The 23162-nt window shown below is 38.1% G+C and overlaps 1 protein-coding gene and 1 long non-coding RNA gene across 2 annotated transcripts in view; one reads left to right on the top strand and one right to left on the bottom strand.

Moving 5' to 3' along the window:
• Window positions 1-172: 172 nt before the first annotated feature.
• LOC140630454 (uncharacterized) lies at window positions 173-12724 on the top strand. The gene is made up of 4 exons (XR_012028223.1): window positions 173-459; window positions 9812-10154; window positions 11044-11155; window positions 12380-12724. It is a non-coding gene; the product is annotated as an uncharacterized lncRNA (long non-coding RNA).
• The window catches only part of DOK6 (docking protein 6), a 369524-nt gene continuing 348464 nt past the window's right edge, over window positions 2103-23162 (bottom strand). Inside the window, exon 8 of the mRNA XM_072820613.1 lies at window positions 2103-10026. Coding sequence (XP_072676714.1) covers window positions 9887-10026 — 140 coding nt within the window. The 3' untranslated portion in view covers window positions 2103-9886. The remainder of the gene's footprint in view (window positions 10027-23162) is intronic.

Here is a 23162-nt window from a genome sequence, read left to right on the forward strand (position 1 = left end):
AAGTAGAATATCTATCATATACCTTGGTAGCATTTTTTCTTTAGATTATATTGCTGAGAGTGAGGGTTATTTCTGGTCAGTGGCTTTAGTATTTATTGTTTTGAACATTTATCTCTATATTTAGTTCTCTGAAATATAATTACTGAAAAACCATAAACCTTAAAAACATCAGGCTAACTAAAACAAATGTTTTTAATGGATACTGGAACAAGAAAGGGTTTACTACATCGAACGATATTGGCTAAAATCCCACTAGACTGATCATACTTGCTTCATGACTTGAAGTGCATACTTCTTCCCTAAATGGTGAGTTCCTCAGAGGAGGGCTCAACTCTTGCTCATTTTGAATCCTAGCTCTTTGAAGATTCAGTGGATGTTTTTTAAATTAAATTCCAAAAAAGCATTTTCTCTTTTGGCTACCTTGTATCCAAAGTTTGCAAATATCCGGAAGAGTATAAGGTATGTAGATCTCTGTAATTCACGCATGCAGAGAAAGTAGGCGACTGCATGTTTGTCTTATGCTCAACTTTGTGTCAAGAGAGGAGTTGGGAATTTTAGAGAACGTGCTTTAAAATATTTATACAGTTTGAATAATGGGAGCTAATTTTGTTTCTGTGATTAAAAAATGCAGGGTCTTAACTATTGAGAGAGACAAAGAGAAAGAGAAAGGAGAAGGAGGTGGTGAAGGAAGAGGAATAGGAGGAGCAAGAGGCAGAGGAGGCTGAGGGAGAAATCCAGAGACCACTTTGAGAAAGGGATTTAGGAAGCTGGGGAAGCTGGCCTCTCTTGCCTTCTGTAACTCCTTTGTTTCAAGCCATCTCATGTCTTCTGCACAAAGCCAAGGACCCATTTGCTGTCACAACTCCTGCCTGACACTGATGTGCATCCAAAGTAATTAAAAGTAGACAAAAACCAGGAGCCAGGAGATGTTCTGTGCCCTTTTCTCATGTTTTATAAGGAGCAAGCTCTAAGGAAATATTTACTGATTGACTGGCCTTGGAGCATATATAAAGCAGCAACCTGAGACACCTAGATATTCTGATAATTCATATTTCCATGAATGTTTAGATATTCTATCTAGATCTTGCTCAAACATTTATTTTTAAAATTCACCATATGGATATAAAAATTAGGTAAATTTGTCTAATGTTTTTCTTGACTAACTTAGAAATAAGGATGCGTTTTTGCCATTTGGGAGGTTATTGGATTTTGTTTTTCTTTGTATGTTACAAAAATAGCAGAGTAATTGCTCTGGGGCTGTGCCCTGTGACATACATTTATTAAATATCTTCTTGATGTCAGCTGCAAACTTATACAAACCTTCGCACTTTTGATAAAGACTTTCCCCAGCAAATATAGTTCTCATGGTTTTAATAATGAGAAAAAAGGGAAGAAAAATCCATCAGTTTCACATCACAACATGTTATGAAAGTGGCACCAAACATTCATATCATATACCAGGAGAAGCTGTGTTTCGTTCAGCATTTGCAAAGAAGGGCCCCTCTACTGTCCCTCCGTAACATGTTCCAAACTTCCACTGGGTGTGTAGAACTGAAAGCTCTCATATAGTTTTCATTGCTTTCTTCAAAAATTCATGACTTTGGCCAGTCCTACCCTAACTGGACATTTTAGCACTATGACTGCTCAATCCAGGCTTCCTCACCCACTCTTGATGTCTCTGACCATCAAAGAGAGATGGAGACTTTGTACTCTCTTTAAAGACACAACTCTACAAAAGGAATACTCCTAACAAATTAGTGAATTAACAACAAATGCCCAACTAATATTTAAAGATTAAGTTTGAGAAACAGATTCTGTAAGCTCATTTGCAAGCAGGTCTAAATCCAAGTGACCAAAGAGTCAATATCACAGAATGGAAAATAGTAAAGTCATCAAAATATAGTGTGGTCATGACTGTACACATTTCATCTTTGATATGAAATCTTTGTCTACCTAATGTTCATTCTGAGTAATTTTCTTTAGTTGTGAAAGGGTGAGCACAGTGCTGGAGGGAAAACCGTTTTCCAGTTTTGTGATACTGTGAAAGCCACTTGGAAAGTCTGGATGTCACTTCACTACAAAATAAAAGTATTGATCACCAATGCCATTGTCAACATTAATATTTTATGATTCCACCAAGCCACAGTCACCCTAATAAGAATGATTTAACATTGGATTAGGAAAATACTGGGAATACATAATAAATTCTCAGTTATTTTACATTTAACAAAGAGCCTTCTTTTACTTGATTTTGAAAATAGCAGCCAATGAATGAATAAATGACATTTTAAAGGTTAGCAGATTATGATTGTCAGAATTGTTTAATTACATAGTTACAGTTCATTACATGATGATAAAAATATAAGGAAATCATATAATATCATAGTGCTAACAATATTAAATAACTCAGGGGTAAAAACCAGCAATTTAGATGTTCAAAATCTCAATCATGCAAAATTGTGTGAAGTAGTATTTTTGAACTGCCTTTTTTAAGTAATGGAAACTTACTTAAATTACTATAAATTAACCTCCTTGTAGCCATATCAATTGTAAATTTTTTAGAATTATGAGTAAGATATTAATAACAATTGATTAGGTGTATTTACTAAGGATTGAGATATAGAAACTATGAATTCAGAAGAAGGTAATTCTTACACTGTGTATTTCGTGTGTTTTTACCGAGGGGAAAAATCACACAGACAGATTTAAAATAATTTAATTTCCTAATTTTATTATTGCCTCATTATTATAATATTTTCTGTTCTGCCAGAAATTCACATTTAGGTTCCAGGGACAGCTATTCCTTTGCATTCCATTCCAAACGTGGCTCAACTAGGGTTTAAGTACAGATGTCCCCAAACTATTATTTATCTGGAATAGATTGTGATTAAAAATAAAGTATGTCAAATCATATAATTTCCAATAGAAGCAAATTTGTCATGGAAATTTTATTTCTTAACAAGAGCCTAGCATCCGAAGTTATTTTTACCAAAATAATCATAAACATTACATTTAATCAATGACAACGGACATCCCTTTACAGTAGACTTCACAAAGTATATATAAATTAATTTTAAAGAATTTATAGAAAGCAAACATATAACACATAATTTAACATATTTTGAAGATTCATAGGGATAAGGATTCGGAAAGATGGGATAATTCTGGGTGGACCTAGGAAAAAGATAACAAATGTAGCATGTACAGAGTAGGTTAAAAGTAAAAAAGTGTGTGTGTATGTGTGTGTGTGTGTGTGTGTGTGTGTGTGTGTGTGTTTTAGGGTTTGTGCAGAGAAGGTAATAGGGGGCCTTTGCAGATCCTGGGAGTTCAGTCATCTGCGTAAAGATGATTTTACTTTTATGCTCATTTATTGTCAGGGAGTAGACGGATTTGTTGTGATTTATATACTGCCTGCTATTACCAAAATAATATAGAGTGCCTTATAACTGGAAGGAATCTCTATTCTCTATTTAGGTTTTCACAAAAATTTAGAGCTTCCTTTCTCCCAATGAACCCACTATATATGTAGATAGATAAGAAAAAGCATTGTTCTTTGAATTTGCAATAGATATGTAAATCTGAATTTGATTAGTCAAATGATTTCATATTGACCTATACCATGCTAATTTTTTATTTATATATAACATCAAGATGCTATTGTCATTTTATTCTTCATTTTCCCGGCTTTCAGCCCATCTGTCTCATATAGTTAACAATACTGGAACACCATAGAAACCCTCTCACTTTGTTTTTCTTCGAGAGAAAATCTGTAGTGAATTTTGAAAAAAATTCAGTCATCATCTCAAACTTCCTTTCCTTTCCTTCCTTTCCCGAATTTAGGTTTTTAAATTTCAGATTTCCAAAAATAAGCTTATGAGGCTGTGGATCACTTGGGTGAATTAAGGTAATAACCAGATTCCAGTATGAACACCACTGCAGGGTCAGGGTCGATCCTTGCTCTACTCAACGCACGATTCCTTATCTACAAAAAGGGCTGATTTTCTGCTCTAAGTCTAACATCAACTTAAAAGTAGAGAACAGATGGAGAAAGTTAATTGTATCAACAATTAAAAATGGCTCCAAATAACTATTAAAAAATTTAAATTTGTTCATTCTTCTTAAAATTGGAATATGGAATATAGGGTAGGAGAAGATGAGGTAAAATAAAAACCTATTAAACAGAATTATTAGAAGGAAATTGTAATATTTCTATTACAAATGTATTCTTTCTCTCCTTGAAATGTTTACAAGATATAAAAATCTTAAACTAGGGAAAAGTGTATGAAAATCATGAGTAAAATATAGTTTTCGTATTACTTGGTAATTTTAACTTATTTCCTATCTATCCAGACTTGAGTTAATTTAAATAATTGCCTACTAAAGTGTATTAAAAACACTTGATATGGAAGCTATTTTATTATAAAAAAAGTCATTTTCCAATTTCAACTGAAAACAGATTTTTGAAGTTCACATGAAACAAAATGTAACCCCGATGTTATTATCTAATTACATTGTGACAAATGCCGTAAATAATTATGCCAAAGTGTTACATAGTGATAAAAGTCCCCAAAATAATAACCACAATTACAGTATGATGAATAAGTAGGAATACATTTAATTTTTTTTAGTTTGACTATCACTTTAGAATAAAGAAGTTTGAATTTCAATGAAAACTGGGTGTCCGTGTAAGAGTAATAAAATTTATCCCAATCATTCATGACCTACAAGTCTAATGAATTGCCTCATAAAGCCTCTCTAGACACAGTTAGTGATGAGTCCAGGAAGGGTTAGGACCATCCAAAAAATCTGAGGAGACACTTAAATGTTATTCCAGGGCCTATTTATTTAGAATCTCTGTGGCATTTCTCAACTCCCACTGCATCTAAATGGGGGAAAAGATAGACAAAACTATCTCTGTTTCTTTGCCTTTTCAACAAATGACAACACCATGGGTTTGGGTTTCCTCCTGAGTAGGATGTAAAGTGGTATCTTTATTCTACATGATTGCTTCCAGAGCTAGCTAGCATCCTGCCCATCCAGAAAATATGCCCAACATCTCATGATACTTCCTCTAGAGTCTGTAAACTAGCTACCGCCCCAACGAGTTGTAATAATTGTAGAAATGATACAACAAAGATTCACATTCTTGAGTAAAAAAGTAAGGATTTGGGGTAGTTTCAGGGAGGAAAAAGGCGGAAAAATTTTGCAAATATGTTCATAGAGAATGTACGCATGAGGCTATTGGTCTCTTCTGACATACTTCTAGCCCCCAGCCAAGGGTCATGGATGATATACCTTCATTTTGAAACTCAAATGAAGTTGACATGTACAAAAACGATAAGAAGAGACATTTTACCAGGGGGATTTTATTACACATTCTTTCATGTTCAATACTTTTCACTAAACCCAAGGAGGCATACTTATTGGCTATGTGCTGTCTTTCTGTGGTCACTTCAAAACATGATGCAACTGCTGTCTTCTTTCAATTGCATGCTTGGTACTCAGTGAAGCTGGTCAAGAAGGTCAAGTCTGTGATAGGGAACTGGGATTGGAATGTTAATAAAGTAGAGTCTTAGTGCAACTTTGGACATTTCATTGGAATCTTTATAACTTTATCTAAGTTGCTGCCCTCCTGAGTTAGGTCCCATTCTTCTTCTCTGCCCCTTCCATATGGAAAATTGTCCTCCATACATTTCATAGGCTAGAAATTCATCTGTGTGGCACATCACCTAGTGTTATGGTTATTAATAGAAATATAGTGGCCATTTCTTATTTGGAGAAGGCCAAGATTGGGGAATTGTGAAGTATAGTTAATGATTGAGAAAGTAATTTGAAATTGCAAGATACTAATCAACATGATATGTTGGTAGAATTGGAGAAAAGTGTATCATTTTCACTCTAAGCAGTTTTTAGTATAATATTTAAGACACAACGTGTTAAAGGCCTAAAGCTCAGCCCCACTGAATGTACATTGCCTATTTATTGTGCTGTTATAATCATCAGAACTGGACTATGATTTTTTTATAAGACTTATAATTTGCTTAAGCTTGTTTTCACTGTAGCATTAATGGTTGATTTGAGTAAGTGGCTCAAATAATCTAGGGAGTAGGGTAATCATGCTTTTTTTTTTTAACAAGTTTTCTGAGATACTGACAAAAGAATGAGGGGCAGACATCAATTTTTATGATGTGTTTTTAAATATCTACTCTAAAGACACCACATGCAATAAATAAATTGGATCCGTAAAAACTATTAACAGTGTAATGTTATTTATCAGTCCATTGTTTCTATACTGGACAGAAAGTATTAGTGGCTGACCATTTTATAGGTGATAAATGATTTTCAAACATAATTGCCCAGTGAAGACAGAGAAAAATTGTACAAGATACTAGGACTAGTACTCGAGTTACTACTTGGTGAAAAAAAGTGAGGTTTACTTTTAATAAATAGGTTTCACTTTATTTCACATGCTCCATCCAACAGCATCTTCCCTAATCTATAAGTAAATATACATTTCTTATTTCATGAAGTTCATATTGTGGCAGCGGCCAGAACCCATTGATTCATACGTATCTGCAACTTGTGTAAATAAATTAGTTCCAAGTGCCTATTATTCAGTCAACGAGTAAGTGAAAGATGTGTTTTCTTTTTCTCCCACCAGTATGGTAAACGATTGGGTTGAGGTTATTTTATACTTTTCCATACTTTAAATGTGTCAGGGATTGGTCATGAGTGCAACGATTAATATTTCCAGAAGAAAACTTGAGGACATAAGACATAACACCCCCGCCCGTGTCATCTTTGTGGGAACTGTGTACACCCTCCAGTTTTCCTCTGCTCTCAGAAGTGCCTCCATTACTTATGTCAAGTTCTTCACCACTGTGTCTTCCAACCGGATACCCCAATATGGAAACTGTGACCATCTTCACTCACTTGCCTAAATCTGGTTGGGATCCCAACTGAGTCACTTTCAGAAGGAGCCAAAGGTTGTCTTTGGTTCACAGCAACCCTAACTGCAGGAAAGCTGTAATAAAGTGTCTGAGGGAGAAAAATGACTTGCAAAGTGTAGAGGCATCTTCAGTCAAAAACCTGTGAGCTCAAGGGAGTTGAATACATGCCTACGACCATTCTAATTGCTCCAGTGAAGTTGGTTTTATGAAGTTCCAGGAGAATGGTATGGAAACTTTTCTTTCATCTTTGGTTTCTGTAGAAGATTTATTTGCTTGTCATTTTTATTACAATGCACACTGCCTTATGTCAAGTATATTAGGCTAATATAAATTCTCCTATATGTTCGGTTAGCAATTTTTAACTCAGCTACAATTTTAAGTATAGATGGAAAAGTATGCTAGAATTGATCTCCAAAAATGTACCACGAGAGACGTTAAAGCATTATTCTCATTGTAATGAGATTGGGTTAAAAGACTTGGGAGGGACATTTCTCTCACACACTCTTAATGACATTATTTTCGGAGTGAACCGGCCCAAGGCTAGCCTGATCTTTGGTATCTCCTCAGTAAACGCTCACTGGTAATGATCACAAGCAAATGGTGTTCTGGAAGCAACTGCATGCAGGTATTGTGTCTTCCACCAAATAGACACAAGAGCAGACTCATCTAATTAGCAGAATCGCCCCTGGACTTGCTGTCTGTGTTTCTCGCACATTAGTGCAGCTGAGACATGAACCAGGACCCCTGAGGGCTTTTCCCCACAAGTCCCATGTAGAAACTGTGGTCTCTAAGCAACAGCTCGACTGAGTGAGCGGGCGAGAGCCTGGCTCAGAACGTGGCACCACTAGGAGCTGTGCTCAAATGGTCTCAGCGGGGAGTTGCTCTGGTGGGTTTTACAAAAGGCATTTCAGAAACAAATGCCATGTGCTGAGTGATTCAGAGGTGTGTAACCCCGAAAGCTGGGATTTTAGGGGAGGCTGTGTCCTCGTCAGGAACCAGTCGTCTGCTTTTCTGCTATGTCAGCAAAATTCACAGTGCAGAGAGTTTGAGTAATTTTCTTTTTATCCCTGAAAGCTTAAGATAATTATTTTTCACAGCCACATTGACTCTTATGATTAGCATCTTGATGGGGTTTTCATTCTTAATCTGAGAGATTCAGAGAGTCTAGGTAGTTGCTCTAAAGTGTAAATTCATCTAGGAGGGACCCAGAACTGCTTCTATGCTGTAGTTATTCTCTGAAATAAGTTTGCAATCTGCATTCAAGCTATGGATAGAGATAAAAAAAAGAAGAGTCTTATTAGAGATCAACAAAACAAGTACTCCTTCCACAGACTAACATTAATAGTTTAAATAATTTTGCTATTAAGAAAAAAAAAATCAGGCTTTTATCTTACATGATCTGGGCTCACTATTCTTTGGATTCCCCGTGGAGTATTTACAAGCTGACCATTTTAGGTGTGTGGCATCAGATAATCCAGGCAGAATGATTTTTATTTTTACTTGAGTAAACTTCAAAATGAAGGACAAAAATATCTTTGTTGACACTAAATAAATTGGCCAAATTTTTTAGTTCACACGGAAGCCACCACTTCCTTTTAAACTTGGTAGGTTTGTCAACTACTGTCAGAGATGAAAAAATTATATCTGATCCGTTTTCACTTATAATCCCAGCCAATGTTCATTAAAGAGGAAGTAAAGCCTAGCAAATTCTGGTTACACAGGAAATCACAAGTGCCCAATGGCTCGTTGAGAGCAGCATCTATAAAACTTTAAATAATTAATATCTACAATCCTGTGTGCATTGTTCTTCTGACTGCAAAATAGCTGAGTTCTTTTTAGGTACATATATATATATATATATATTTTTTAATTTCTTTCCTGAAAAACAGTTTCTCATTTAAAGTTTTCTGTTTCTTGAGGTTAAATGGAAGCTGGTGGGTGATCACACCCGATTTTCCTCATGGAGCTCAGAGGGATGGCCAAAGAGACAGACATTGCCAACAAGGAAGTACTAACCCAAAAGACAGGGTGGCGACAGGACACATGGGACAGCTAGACCAGGTCTTTTGTTTTCATTTTCAAGTGAACCTCCTTCTCAAATATTCGTTTATACTTGTCAGAGGAGCAGACTTGACTACGTAAATACTTTTGCTAATAAAAAGCCTTTTTTTTTTACAGCACTATTTTAAAAGTAGCTATTCAACATAACAATCTTAATTTTAATGCACCAAATTACAGTTTTCAACAATGTAAGTGAGCATATCCTGTCACCCTCAGCACACAGTTGATATATACGTGTTAGATATAGATGGATATAGCAATATCCAAATCTGTATTTGTCTACAGGTGCACACACACGCACACACACACAGTGGAGCTACAGGGCCTGCTCAACAGTGTGTTCTAATTCTTGTGTTCCCTTAATTGTCACTGGGCTTATTTCTATGGAGACTTATAATGCCATTTGTAGACCTTACTGGATTTGTCCCCGTTAAAACCTTCCAAGCCACAGAGCTTGTGGTGGGTGACCTTATGTCCAAGGACAGACCCTGTCACCAGGCGGGAGGGCCGAGCCATGAGGACAGAGTTAATGTCCCCCGCCCAGGTCCAACCCAGTGTGGGCAACTTCTCATGGTGCCCAGACTTCTGCTACTGTCCGTACCAAAGAATTTTATTTAAATGACTGTTCATACGATTTGGATTCTATTTTTGTAAAACATAGATTCCCCTCCCCCCAAGAAATTCAATAAATAAAGGACTTAGCCACAGAGTCAAGGAAGCAGAACTCCAGGTTTTAACCTTCCACTGGGACTGGGGCTACACCCGACCCATTTCAATTTTTACTGCAATTGGTCTTCCAGGAGGCAGAGGGTGCAGTGACCCTACAAGCAGGTCCGGACAGACTGTCTCTCTGGTCAGCAGCGGCTCTCTGAGTGTCATTGAATGAGGCTGGAGCTGTAGCTGAATCCGTAACTGCTCGACCGGGACAGAGCCTGCTGGGCCTCCTCACTCTGCTCCGAGGCGTAGCTGGGAAATGTCTGTGCACGTGACATCTTCGAGGAACCAAACCCGTGACCTGAGAGGAGGGAAGGAGGAAGAGGTGTGCTAAGAAATAGACTCAGAAAAGCAAGGGGATATATATAAACAAGCAAACAACCATGCAAACAAAGCAGAAGGCTGCAAATCCTCAAAAGAGAGCTCCAGGTAAGCACAGAGGTGTGAAAAATGGAGAAATTTGGTGCTTTATTCCTTTCTGGGTTAAAAATGTATTCAGGGATCAATATTTTCCTCAAGCGTGTCTGGTCAAAAATTCAGATGCCAGAGTGCAAGGTAAACTTTTGAGAGATCTCAAACTTCTAGTATGTCCTTCAGCTATTGGAACAAAAGCAGAAAAGTTTTTCTGAAAAAAAAAAAAAAAAAAAAAAAAAAAAAAAAAAAAAAAAAGCTGGTTTTGATGGAGGGCCCGTAAGCTGCATTCTTTTCTTTTATACTTGCTTTCAGCATACAAGAGCAAATTAGACATTTTCTTAAAACCTTTCTGGAGCAGGCAAATTATACTGTATCCCAACCAGTAACCATCAATTAGCAGGAAAAGCTTTCACCAGTATAGCCTTCAAGGCCCTGACTTATCCTGTCAGGTTTGTGAGTAACTGAACCCACCCCATGATATGATGAGCCTAAACAATAAACTTTTATGGTTACTCAAGTGGCTGAAAAGTTGAATCTTCTAGAAAATATATTTAAGGAAAAATTCCATCTATGCTTTTGATGGTTCAGATGCATCCCCGAAACTCAAAATTTGTCTAATGTAAACCCACACAGACGTGACCACGGGAAAGCTTGTCAGAATGCTGACAACAGAGGGTGAGACTGTCATCGTATGGCTTCAGATGGACTTTCCAGGGGCCTTCCCATTCTTTTTCTTAACTGAAAATTAATTATTCTTCAATCTGGAGAATGTTATTTATGGAAGGGATGAGCTTAGTGAGCAAAGAAAGCTAGACCCAATGTGCTTGGCCTCTCCAGAGTTTATGTTTCATCCAAAAGAAAAGATGCATCCAGTTTGATTTGTAATGTTTCTATTCTCTACCAGGAGGAACCCAGTCGAGACAGTCGGCTATCACAGAAACGTGGAACATGTCGTCCTGTTTCTCAGGTGGCGCTGTCCTTCCTGAGGTCACGCACCTAAAGCCACTCATCAGCAGGTGTGTAAAACATCCTTGCAATTTTTGAAGCTTGGGGTCCAGGGAGAAATGCAAATGACTTGGGTAATAAAAGGCTGATTAAACTGGTAGAGGCTCTCAATGTTTAAAAATCGTGAGAGTGAAATCTTGCTTTCTATATAAAAATCACTTTAGATTCACTGTTGGCCTAATTCTCTTGTAGATTAAATCTCCCCAGGAGCAAATCAGGGGAGTTGGGGGATGTGGGCACGTGCTCTCTACCTGGCCCTCCAGCAGCCGCTGTTGTGGTTGTGCCAGCACAGCCCCTTTCTGAGCCTCGGAACCTTCCTGCCCCCTTCCCTGCCTCTCCCAGGGCCCCCATCCACATTTCCTCTCTTTGCCCCTTTACACGGAGGTGGGTAATGCTGCATGCTGTTTGCCCATCCTTCACAATTCCTTGTTGGTTCTATAACTTCCCTCCTAGCACTGTCAATAGTCCTTTAGATTGTCTCAAAATCCCATGTGGTCGTGTCTTCTCTTTCTGGGAAGGGGCAGAAAAAGGGAGAAGTTAGGGGGACCTGGGGTGAGTTCAGAGTGAGAAGACCGGCTATGCACGCTCCTTCTACTACTTATATGGGTCACCAACCTTGTGAGACTCACTTTTCTCTTGGGTTCTCAGTTTCCTTATCTGCAAATTCTGGAATGTTGACATTAATGGTGTTGTATGACTCATCTGATTATGAAATCAATGTGTCGTCATTGAATTCAAGCATGATAAGTGCTGTCACCCCAGTGAAAAGATAACCTGTCACCACGTACTCCAGCAGGGTCACCTATATGGGATGGTCAGAGAGGGCCTCCTGCAGAAAGTGGCATTTTGACATGTTATTTATGTGACAAGATTATGGGAGAGTAATCTGATACGGAAAAAAAATCACTTAAAACATTTAACAACCTTGCCTCCTTATTGTGCCATTGACTCACTAGATGATCATTCAAAGTTCTCACAAGTGGAGATACTGGCATTTATCAGCATAAACCAGCTGGAAATTCTAATATTAAGAGAGTTGTTCCTGGTCTTGGCTTTATCTTATTTAAAGAACAAAGTAGAAATATCTGAAAGAGAGCAGCGCTGGGAAACACCTTTAGTTCGCATTACTTGTGGGCTAAAAGTGAAGGCTGAAGTTGTGGATTTGGGACAGTCTGGCACACACAGATTTTTACCCTAGAATCTTTTTTTTTTTTTTACTTTTTTTTTTACCCTAGAATCTTGAGTGTGGAAATTCAATCATGCAACTACTATTCGTCAAACACCTGCTGAAACAGTTCAAAAGACCACAGGGGAGACACATGAATGGAAAGTACAGTCCCTGACTTCACAAGCCATCCACAGGCTGCTTTGGGAATGAGGGTCGGACAAGGATAGACAACGAGGAGCAGGAAAGAAGGGTGCATGCAGGGGCCTCTGGGTGGCTCAGCGGTTGAGCGTCTGCCTTCAGCTCAGGATGTGATCCCGGGGTCCTGGGATCGAGTCCCACATCAGGCTCCCTGCAGGGAGCCTGCTTCTCCCTCTGCCTATGGCTCTGACTCTCTGTGTGTCTCTCTCATGAATAAACAAATAAAATCTTTGAAAAAAAAAAAAAAAAGGAGTGTGCATGCAGTCAGAGCTTTCCAGAATCAGTGCAGGATCCCAACAGAGCTCAGAAGAGCTGTGTTGCAGAGCTGCGCACATCATTCCAAGAACCACAACTTCCCTCTGCTCCTGTGCCTGGAGGACTGGGGGACACGCCACACGGGAACACGCCTGGGACTCGAGGGCCCCAGCAGATGCTGGCTTTGCCCCTCCTGTCCGTGCCCCATGGGTCCATATTCTTTCTGGTGTTCTCGCTCAATGTCTAGCTTTCTCTTCCAGGTCAGCGAGCTGCTCCTCGCTGGGCTGGGTTTTGAATATTATTCTCCATCACGGTCAACACTGTTTTCTTCTTCACCTCTATGAACAATTTCTAGTCTAACTGGAAATTAAATTATGACATTTTTACGTCACCCATTTCTTTATAGACAATTCACAAACGATGCCATTTACCGCTTATCACAAAAATAACACACCTCAATCAGAACTGTACAGAGGAGGGCTTACTAAGTGCTCTGTGATTATGGCAACAATGAGCATGAGAACAAAAGAGAGAAATAATTAAGCATTTTCTCAACGTTTATTTGAATTATGCCCTTTGGTGAAAACAAAACAGAAATCAACTTTGTGGCTTCAATTAAACACTTGCTAGAATAGACTGTTCACACCATGACACAGAGACTCTATTTAAACGCTTCGTACACTTTCCCTCCAAATCAACCCCTGAAGACAAATGAGGTGAATGCATACCCTGGGGGTGTGGAGAATTCTATATTTTAAAAGCAACAAATTTGCTCATGAAAAGACTTTTCACATTTTTCTTTCTATTCTACTGTATATTCCTGTCTGTTTGAATAGAGAATAATATTTTCTACCCATATTTTCAGAGAATATTGACTAGCTGGGAAAAAAATCCATATTTCCCTGGCAGTTTGAAGAATAATCTGGGGTGACACTTCATGACATCTCTCTATGCCCTCTTCCCATGGTATGTGGGCAACCTCCCAGACTGAAGGACACATTTCCATTCCATACGGAAAGGAATATACTGGATCTCGAGACATGGAGATTTGCTTATTCCAACAAAATCATACGACTCTTCCCCATTCCAGAAATGTGGGTGCCCCAGGACAAGGCAGGCGATGTCACCCTGGCCACCAAAGGAAATCTTGCCTGCCGCATCCTGAAAGTCAGATGGGTCAAGAGCTGGAGGGAAGACAGGTGCAGTGGAGAGTGACAACCAGATCCAGAGGCCCGACCAGAGTCCCGTCACAGCTGGCGGAACAACAGGACGGCGCCTCATCCATGCCCTCCCCCTCCTGAGGAATTAAGAAGATCACCAGGGTCTGGACACTTTGCACTGCTTGTTCCCTTTCTGCCACCTGAGGGTTTCTGTGTTCACAAACACACGTGCATTCTTTACATAAAATATAAAGAAAATTGTTTCTCTAGGAACTCAGAGGGCCTCAAAGAATAACACACCTGCTTAGTAATTCGTAAGAAATAATGGGCACTTGATGTGAATGTATGTTTTATTAGTTTGTTGGGATCTGGAGGAGGGAAGAGTGTTGTCTGTTTAAATCATATATATATATATATATATTTGTTTTTTTTTTTTTTTTTTAAGGCAAGAAAAAACCCCAGGTAAGGCAGCCTGGAGCAAAGGCATCAATGAGCATCAGGCCCGAGTGGACACAGAGGAGATGCTGTCGTCCTGTACAAGGGTTTCAACTCATGGTGGAAGGGGGCCCCGGGGGCGTCTAATACTTGCACGCTTATGTGGCCTGCAGCAGAAGTGGAGACAGCCTAGAGGTGCGAGTGGCCCGGAGCTGTCCACAGTGTCTCAGTAAGGACTTACCACATGCTAGTTATGCTTAGAAAGGCCAGGGACTCATTGGCAACATCTCTTCTGTAATCTGCATTTGAATTTTACTCAATTTATTCTAATTACAGTGCAAACCGGACTATGTTTTCGTTTAATCTGTATGCTCTCCTAGCAGGTGCTTCTGAAACTCCTATGGAGACTCCAGAGTTCCAGTAGCTTCATGACTTTTTTTTTTTTTTTTTTTTTTTTAGGTTTTATTCATTTATTTGAGAGAGAGTGCACAAGTAGGGGGGAGCAGCAAAGGGAGAGGGAGAGGCAGGCTCCCCATGGAGCCTGGGATCAAGACCTGAGCAGGAGGCAGACGCTTAACTGACTGAGCCACCGAGGCGCCTCTTCATGACCCTTGAATAGATCTGCTGGGGATACTGAGGCTCAGGCTCAGGACATTTGAATCAAGGGGGAATAAAGATCATGGGTTCCAACCCATAAAGAAAGTGATTTGCAAAAGCCATGAGTATAATAACCACTGATCACTGAGCGCATATTTCATGTGGACTCTATGCTAAATAGAGTAGAAATATAATTTCAAAAAGTCCTATCAGTTCTATAAGGTGAAATTGCATATCCTCATTCTCTCTGTGGGAAAAACAAAATTGAAGCCTAGAGGTGTTTAACAACTTGGAAGCTGACAGGTGGAGGAGCAGAGTCAGATCTAAATCTGGAAACTGAAGCCAAAGCCTTGCCAACATCTTGCTACATTTCCTCACAGAACTCTCTCGATCTCTCTCTCTCTCATATTTTGTTGTCTCTAATTTTTTTATTTGGACACATGGATTTTTCTGCTTTTATTAATTTTTTTACCTTTTCTTTTTAAAAATTGAGGTATATTTGAGAAATGTAATTGTACATATTCCAAGGGGATGAGGTGATGATTTGCTGTTCACGTACATTGTGGAGTGACCATTAGGCTATGTAACACATCCCTCACCTTCTAGAGTTTGCTCCTTGGTTGTGCGTGCGGTGAGAATGCTCAAGATCTACTCTCAGCCCCTTTCAGGTATACAAACCATATTATCAACTGTAGTCACCAAGCTGTCCATTGGACCCTCAGAACGTATTCTTCTTCTAAGTAGAAGTGTGTATGCGTGACTCACATCTGTCCATCACCCCTAGCCCCCAGGCCCTGGACGCCACCGCTGGCCTCTGTGCTTCCTCACAGAATTATTTATTTATTTATTTATTTATTTATTTATTTATTTATTTATTTATATTTTTTATTGGAGTTCAATTTGCCAACATATAGCATAACACCCAGTACTCATCCCATCAAGTGTCCCCATCAGTGCCCATCACCCAGTCACCCCTTCCCCCCCACCTCCCTTTCTACCCCCCCTTGTTTGTTTCCCAGAGTTAGGAGTCTCTCATGTTCTGTCTCCCTCTCTGATATTTCCCACTCATTTTTTTTTCTCCTTTCCTCTTTATTCCCTTTCACTATTTTTTTATATTCCCCAAATGAATGAGACCATATAATGTTTGTTCTTCTCCGATTGACTTATTTCACTCAGCATAATACCCTCCAGGTCCATCCACATCGAAGCAAATGGTGGGTATTTGTCATTTCTAATGGCTGAGTAATATTCCATTGTATACATAAACCACATCTTCCTTATCCATTCATCTTTCACTGGACACCGAGGCTCCTTCCAGTTTGGCTATTGTGGACATTGCTGCTAGAAACATCGGGGTGCAGGTGTCCTGGCGTTTCACTGAAACCTCTGTTTAGTTGAGGATACAGCAAAGCTTCGGAGAAGAAATATCAGTGTTCACGTGATTGAAGTACCTCAAAAGGCTGCCGTCAAAGAACAAAACAACTAAAGCCCTATCTTCACCACCTCAGGCTGATGTAACACAGGACCCCCGCCTGGGGGGCTTACACAACAGAAATTTAAGTGTTCACAGTTCTGGAGGCCGGAAGTCCTAGATCAGGGTGCCAGCGGGGTTGATTTCTGGGGAGGACTCTCCCCTTGGCCTGCAGGTGGCTGCTCTCTCCCCGTGTCCCGACATGGGCTCTTCTCTTACCAGGGGGTGTCTTCCTCTTCTCTTGAGGAAACCAATCCAGTTGGATCAGGGTCCCATGCTTATGACCTCATTGAACCTTAATGACCACCTGAGAAGCCCTATTTCCAAATACACTCACATCTGGGGGCATGGCTCCAATCTGTAAATTTTGGGGGAACACTGTTCAGTGCAGAGCAAAGTATCCGAAGTAAAATGGATCAGGAGATGTTAAGATGAGGGATGTGACACTTTCTCCTTTCCTGGGAATATTATATCTTTACTTCTTCTCTAGGAGGTGTTTGTACTTGTTAGTAAAGTTATGTAATTTGGTTTAAGATTACATAAAATGATTCAGTATCACATGTAATTTCTCACCCTTCACATTGCCAAAAAAAGAATTTAAATATTTAATAGTTGGTTTATGCCATTAAATTTCTGAAATAAACTGTCAATTTGCATTGCACTCATTTACATTTCCACACAGAGGGTAGAAAAGTATTTTCTTAACATGAGATAGATCTGGATATTATTAGACTTTTACTTTTTTTTTTCAAGTTGAAGGATGTTTCCAAGTTGAAAAATTGCACCTTGTTGTTTAGTTAATTTCCTTTTGCAACATGAAGGATTTTTTTTTTTTTTTGAATGTTTCATTTTTTTGAAGCCAAATCTGGCTTTGTGCTTTCTGAGTTTTGTGTCTTGGTAATATGTCTTCCCTTGTCACAGAATTATTAAAATATTTTCTTATAAGTTGTTTTATATATATTTTCATAAATTTTTTATGTTGTCTTCAGCTCTTTGATTTATTGGGAATCTCTCTTTGTTCACACCCTAAATTAAAGAGGCTTGTATTATGTGATAGTTTGTAGTGTTAGCTTTGCTCTGGTTCGGGTCCCAGCTCCATTCCTCATTAGCAAGGTGACAACTGCAAAGATATTACTGCTCTGTCCCATTGATTCCTCAAGTGTATAATGGCAATCAAAATAGTTTCTATGAATAGAATCATGTTTTAGATTAATTAATAGTAATAACTTAGTATAAGAGTGTACGGCATTGGTGTTAGTATCCGACCCTAATATTACGCTGAATGAAATAAGTCAGTTGCAGAAAGACAATCATCATATGGTTTCACTCACATGTGGAATATAAGAAATAGTGAAAGGGATCATAAGGGAAGTGGGAGAAACTGAGTGGGGAATAATTAGAGAGGAAGATAAACCATGAAAGACTTCAACTCTGGGAAATAAAGGGTCACTGGAAGGGAAGGAGGTGGGAGGATGGAGTGACTGGGTGACAGGCATGAAGGAGGGCACATGATGAGATGAGCACTGGGTGTTATACTGTGTGTTGGCAAACTGAATCTAATAAAAAAAATAAAATTGCAAAAAAGAAAAAAACTATACTACCCTAAGAGTGCACTTTCTTTTCTTTTCTTTTTCTTTCTTTTCTTTTCTTTTCTTTTCTTTTCTTTTCTTTTCTTTTCTTTTCTTTTCTTTTCTTTCTTTTCTTTCTTTTCTTTTCTTTTTAAGATTTTATTTATTTATTCATGAAAGACACAGAGAGAGACAGAGACACAGGCAGAGGGAGAAGCAGGCTTCATGCAGGAAGCCCAATGCGAGGCTAGTTCCCAGGACTCCAGGGTCACACCCTGGGCGAAAGGCAGGCGCCAAACTGCTGAGCCATCGGAGCTGCCCAAGAGTGTACTTTCTCTCCTACCACCTGTGCTCTTTCCCAAATCATCTTTCTTTATGTGTTCCAGTGCTGGAAAGATCTTATAATTCTCCAATCTGTTCTATTTCCACTCTTTTTTGTTGCTTCACCTTGTGGAGATTTGAGATTGGCTACATCTTATCTTCCAGGTTTACTAAGTAATAAAAAATTCTACTACTCTAATTTGCAAAAGTTTTTCTACTCCTTTTACTTTCCTTCCTTTTTAAAATATACATTTGTACATTTATTGTTATTAATAATGGCACTGTCAGTCCCCAAAATATGGGTCTTTTTTGCTTACTTCATAAGTGGACGTCTAAATATTTTTTATGCATATCTTTAAAAATCAGAAGTTTTTGAGTGGGGAAATGCATATTATTTAATGTTATATAGTACCCAGCCTGTTGGGTTAGCAGCAACATTCTAACAGTAAAAAAATCAGACATAATATAGTTTATAATACTTTAATTTGCCTTAAAGATGGTCTGACCTGATTCATACAGAATTACATTTTTATTACCTATTTCTAGAATTAAAATAGTCTTAGATCTATTATTCTGGTTGATGTAGGATCCATTTATTCCCTTGCATTTCATTTCTCTTGTGTTCTACTTATCTACTGGAATGTTAATTTTCTACAATTGTGATCTCTTTGCAAAACTTAGCTGAACTCTTCACTGTTAGCAGAATTCATCTGAGTAATGGTGGGGTTTAGAAGTACTCTATGGCAACCAATAAAACAGTAAATATCAAAATGTAATAATCTAAGTTGAAATATAGTATGAGGTGTAGAGAATCCCTAGAATGAAAATTCATTAATGTTGATCAATGAGGAATGGGGAAATATTATGTAATGAAAAATTCAAGTATTTAGTTATTCAATTGTAAATATTTCATTGTTATTTTTAAAGATTCAGTTATAACATTTTAAATATGATGTTAATAAAAACGATATATAGATATATCTTTGTTTTCATTTTGAACATATGATTTGCAGACAGTTTAAACAATCAAGGGACTATTTAAGATCATGAAGTAGAATACTCCAGTTCAGGTAGAGATCTCCAGAACTACAGTCTGAGGTATTTTAACAAATTTACTGAAAAGTCACATTAATCTACAGATCAATAACAAGAATATGTATCGGCTGACTGTCCCTCAGATGATGTCTTAGGGAAAGAGTGGAAAATTTTATTTGCTATAATTCTTCCCTAAAAAATTTAAACTAATGCAAAAAAAACCCACTTTGTCATAGCAATGAGACTTCCCTATACAATATATACTTAGAGATTTGAGTTACAACAGATACGTTACAGAGAAATTTACTGAATGTCACATCAGTTTACCTAGGAGGAAGTTTGCAACATGCTTAGACTAAATATGAGGAATGTTAATGAAGCTGTTTCAAATTTCCTATCAGGTTTTCATATAGTGTAGCACAGCTTTATTCTGCCATAGATACAAGGTTAAGCTTGCATTTGCTCTGAGGACTTCTGAAATGAGTTAGGGCATACGTGTCAAAAATTTTGTCAGATGCCTGGGTGGCTCTGTGATTGAGTGCCTCCCTTGGGCCCAGGTCCTGATCCTGGAGTCCTGGGATCGAGTCCTACGTTGGGCTTCCTACTTCTCTCTGCCTCTCTCTGTGTCTCTCATGAATAAACAAATAAAATCTTAAAAATTAAATTTGCTTAGTGCCTGACAAATACTCGGTTTTTATTTATATTTTTAAAGTTTTTACTTAAATTCTAAATAGCACACAATATAATATCAGTTTCAGGTGTACAATACAGTGATTCCACCCTTCCCTACAACATCACAAGTGCCCTCTTTAATCCCCATCCCCTATTTAACCTGTGTCCCCCACCCACCTCCCTTCTGGTAACTGTAGGTTTGTTCTCTACGGCTAAGATTCTGTTTCTTGTTTGGTCTCTCTCTTTTTTCCTCCTTTGTTCATTTATTTGTTTCTTAAATTCCACATATGTGTGAAATCCTATAGTATTTGTTTTTGACTTTTTTTTGTTTTGCATCATACTCTCTAGCTCCATCCATGTCATTGCAAATGGTGACATTTCATCCTTTTTTATGGCTGAGTAATGTACCATTACATCATCTTCTTTATTTATAAGTTGACGGACATTTGGGCTGTTTCCATAATTTGGCTATTGTGGATAATGCTGCTATAAACAGAGTGCACTCCCTTTGAATGAGTATTTTTGTACACTTCGGGTAAATTCCCAGGAGGGCAATTGCTGGATTATAGAATAACTCTATTTTTAACTTGCTGAGGAACCTCCATAGTGTTTTACATAGTAGGTGTACTGATTTGCCTTCCCATCAATAGTGCAAGAGGGTTCCTTTTTCTCCATATTTTCACCAACACCTGTTGTTCCTTGTGTTGTTGATTTTAGCCATTCTGACAGGTGTGAGGTGATATCTCATCGTGGTTTTGACTTACATTTCTCTGATGATGAGTGATGTTGAACATCTTTTCATGTGTCTGTTGGCCATCTGTATGTATAAAGATCTGATTTTTAATCTCATTCTCTGTAGAAGTTTGCCTAAAGCTTTTCCTTCTAATGACTGATTGGGCTGATTTTTCAGAGATCTGGGCAACATTCCAATAATCACAAATGGAATTTTTGTCTTCTTATATTTGTAAATATCTCCTTTGTGAGTATAAGAACACAATGCCAAATCATCATGGCTTTCAAACTCCTTACATCTTACCATTACGAATTATGACCCTCATTGTGCCAATAGTGAATATAAAAAATCCAAATGGCGAGTGGTAGCAGATGAGACTGAGAGGTGGAGAGGGGACACGTCATGGACAGTTATATCCTGATCAACAGACTGGATATTTTTTCTACAGGTGACAGGAAGCTTTTGAACGATTTTAATAAGTGATTGGATGAGAAGTGTGTTTCAAAATCTCATTGAACGGGATGGTGGAGTAGCTATTCTCAACCCTTTTTGCATCCTAACACATTCGGTGGATAAAATGTAGCCCTGATAGAAAAAAAAAATTCTCATGGAAGTCTACTACAAAGATAAAAAGATGCCTCTGGTTTTATGCACACTACCTAGGATTTTGTTATAATTCTTCTCCATTTTCTCCAACTAATCAGTATTCCTCCAGGTCCAATAGGAAAGTTGAAAACTGCTGCTACTGATGTATATATAAGACTGAGACCAGACTAGCCGGTTTGCTGGGGAGTTGAGAGGTTCATTCTCATTGAGAAAGTTCTACAGAAATACTTGTTAGCATTTAATTAAATTCAATATTCTAAATTCTGAATTACACAATGAATAAAGTATGCACAGCAATTTCAGAACCTAGAAATCTGCAACCTAGACAACTGTCTTGTTAGTAGCACTTCCTGGAGAGTAGTTATTGCAACATGTCTGTATTAGAACACAGTATTAGTAGTGTAAATATCCAGATAAATAGAGAATAAGAGATCCAAGGTTTATGAAAATGGAGTCAAGGAGTATAGGACAAAGGAATAATTCTGTTGACATCTCTTACGTTTTATGAGAAACTGCTGCAAAAACTCCAAGTTACTTTTCTAGGCAGATTGAGCAATCCTTATTAGGCATAGTGTTATCATTGTACCCAATGAGCAGCAACAAAAGTCATCATCTTAACCTCTTGTAGTTTCAGTTAATGAATTATTTTTATTTTACTCTCATTGTATGGGAGATTAAAATATATTTTTATCAATTGTTTTTCATATTAAGTTCTAATGTCAAAGACCAAATAATTTCTATTTAGAACACTCACCGTTTTATAGTGTCGTGTTGCCTGCACTAATTTCACTCAAAACAGGCAAAGCAGGGCAGTGATGGAGAGTACAGTTTTTAAGGCCGGTCCTCACACTCACCAAATGACTTTGGGTTGGGCATAATCACACACCAAGTAGCAGAGTGCCAGGCTCTGGGTGATTCTGATCATTAAAATTTATTGAGCACTAACAATGTGCCAGGAAGCGTGAGACACTTCACTTAATGCTGATTTATTTAATCCACCTGGTAGCCCTGTAGGATCAGTGCTCTCAGGGACACAGACAGGGACCCTGGAACTCAAGCTGCCTGGCTCAAAACTCTTCACTGACCCCAGGAGGTTAATTCTACCTATGGGTATCAAAATGGTCAAAGAAAAGGGCATGGTTTTGCAAACAACAAAAACAAATCTTAGAGGCAAGGGTCCAAGCAAGGCTCATAATTTTTTTCCCTTTAATTCCACAGTTATCTTGGTTTTCAGAAGAGCACAGGATAATCTGCTTTGTGCTTCATAATACTTAACTGTAAGAATTGGATACTCACTATTTTTTTCTAAGGGTCTGTATCTCTTTATATGTTTGACTTACATTTCATAATTGTGAAAATCAGAAACATTAGTTTTTATCATTTGTTTGCTTTTATATTTAACAATCACTTAATTGGACAGGATGGTAACTCTTTGAAAGTTATGATCAATAAACCATCTGGATTGTTCTTGGATTACATCATGACAATGAGTTGGTTAGTGTTAGTTAGTTGGTTAGTGGGAACATAAATTCCCTTTATGTTCACTGCTGCCATAGTGTAAGGATATTTTGAGGCAAACCATTTATGTTTACATAAATAATAACACTAACAATGTAAATTGGTAAATCGTATAAAAATTAAATTTTTCTAAATCTTAGCTAAGTCAAAGACAGAAAAGGTTTATGTTTGCCTCTTTATGCCTCTCTACCTGCAAGTCTCTACAATTCTATCAAGTTAAAAAAAAAATCTGGTACTGGGAAATTGGGCTAGTTCTTTGAAGAAATGTATTAGTTTATGTT

This window comes from Canis lupus, chromosome 1 (genome assembly GCF_048164855.1).
Source record: "Canis lupus baileyi chromosome 1, mCanLup2.hap1, whole genome shotgun sequence".
Lineage (NCBI taxonomy): Eukaryota > Metazoa > Chordata > Mammalia > Carnivora > Canidae > Canis > Canis lupus.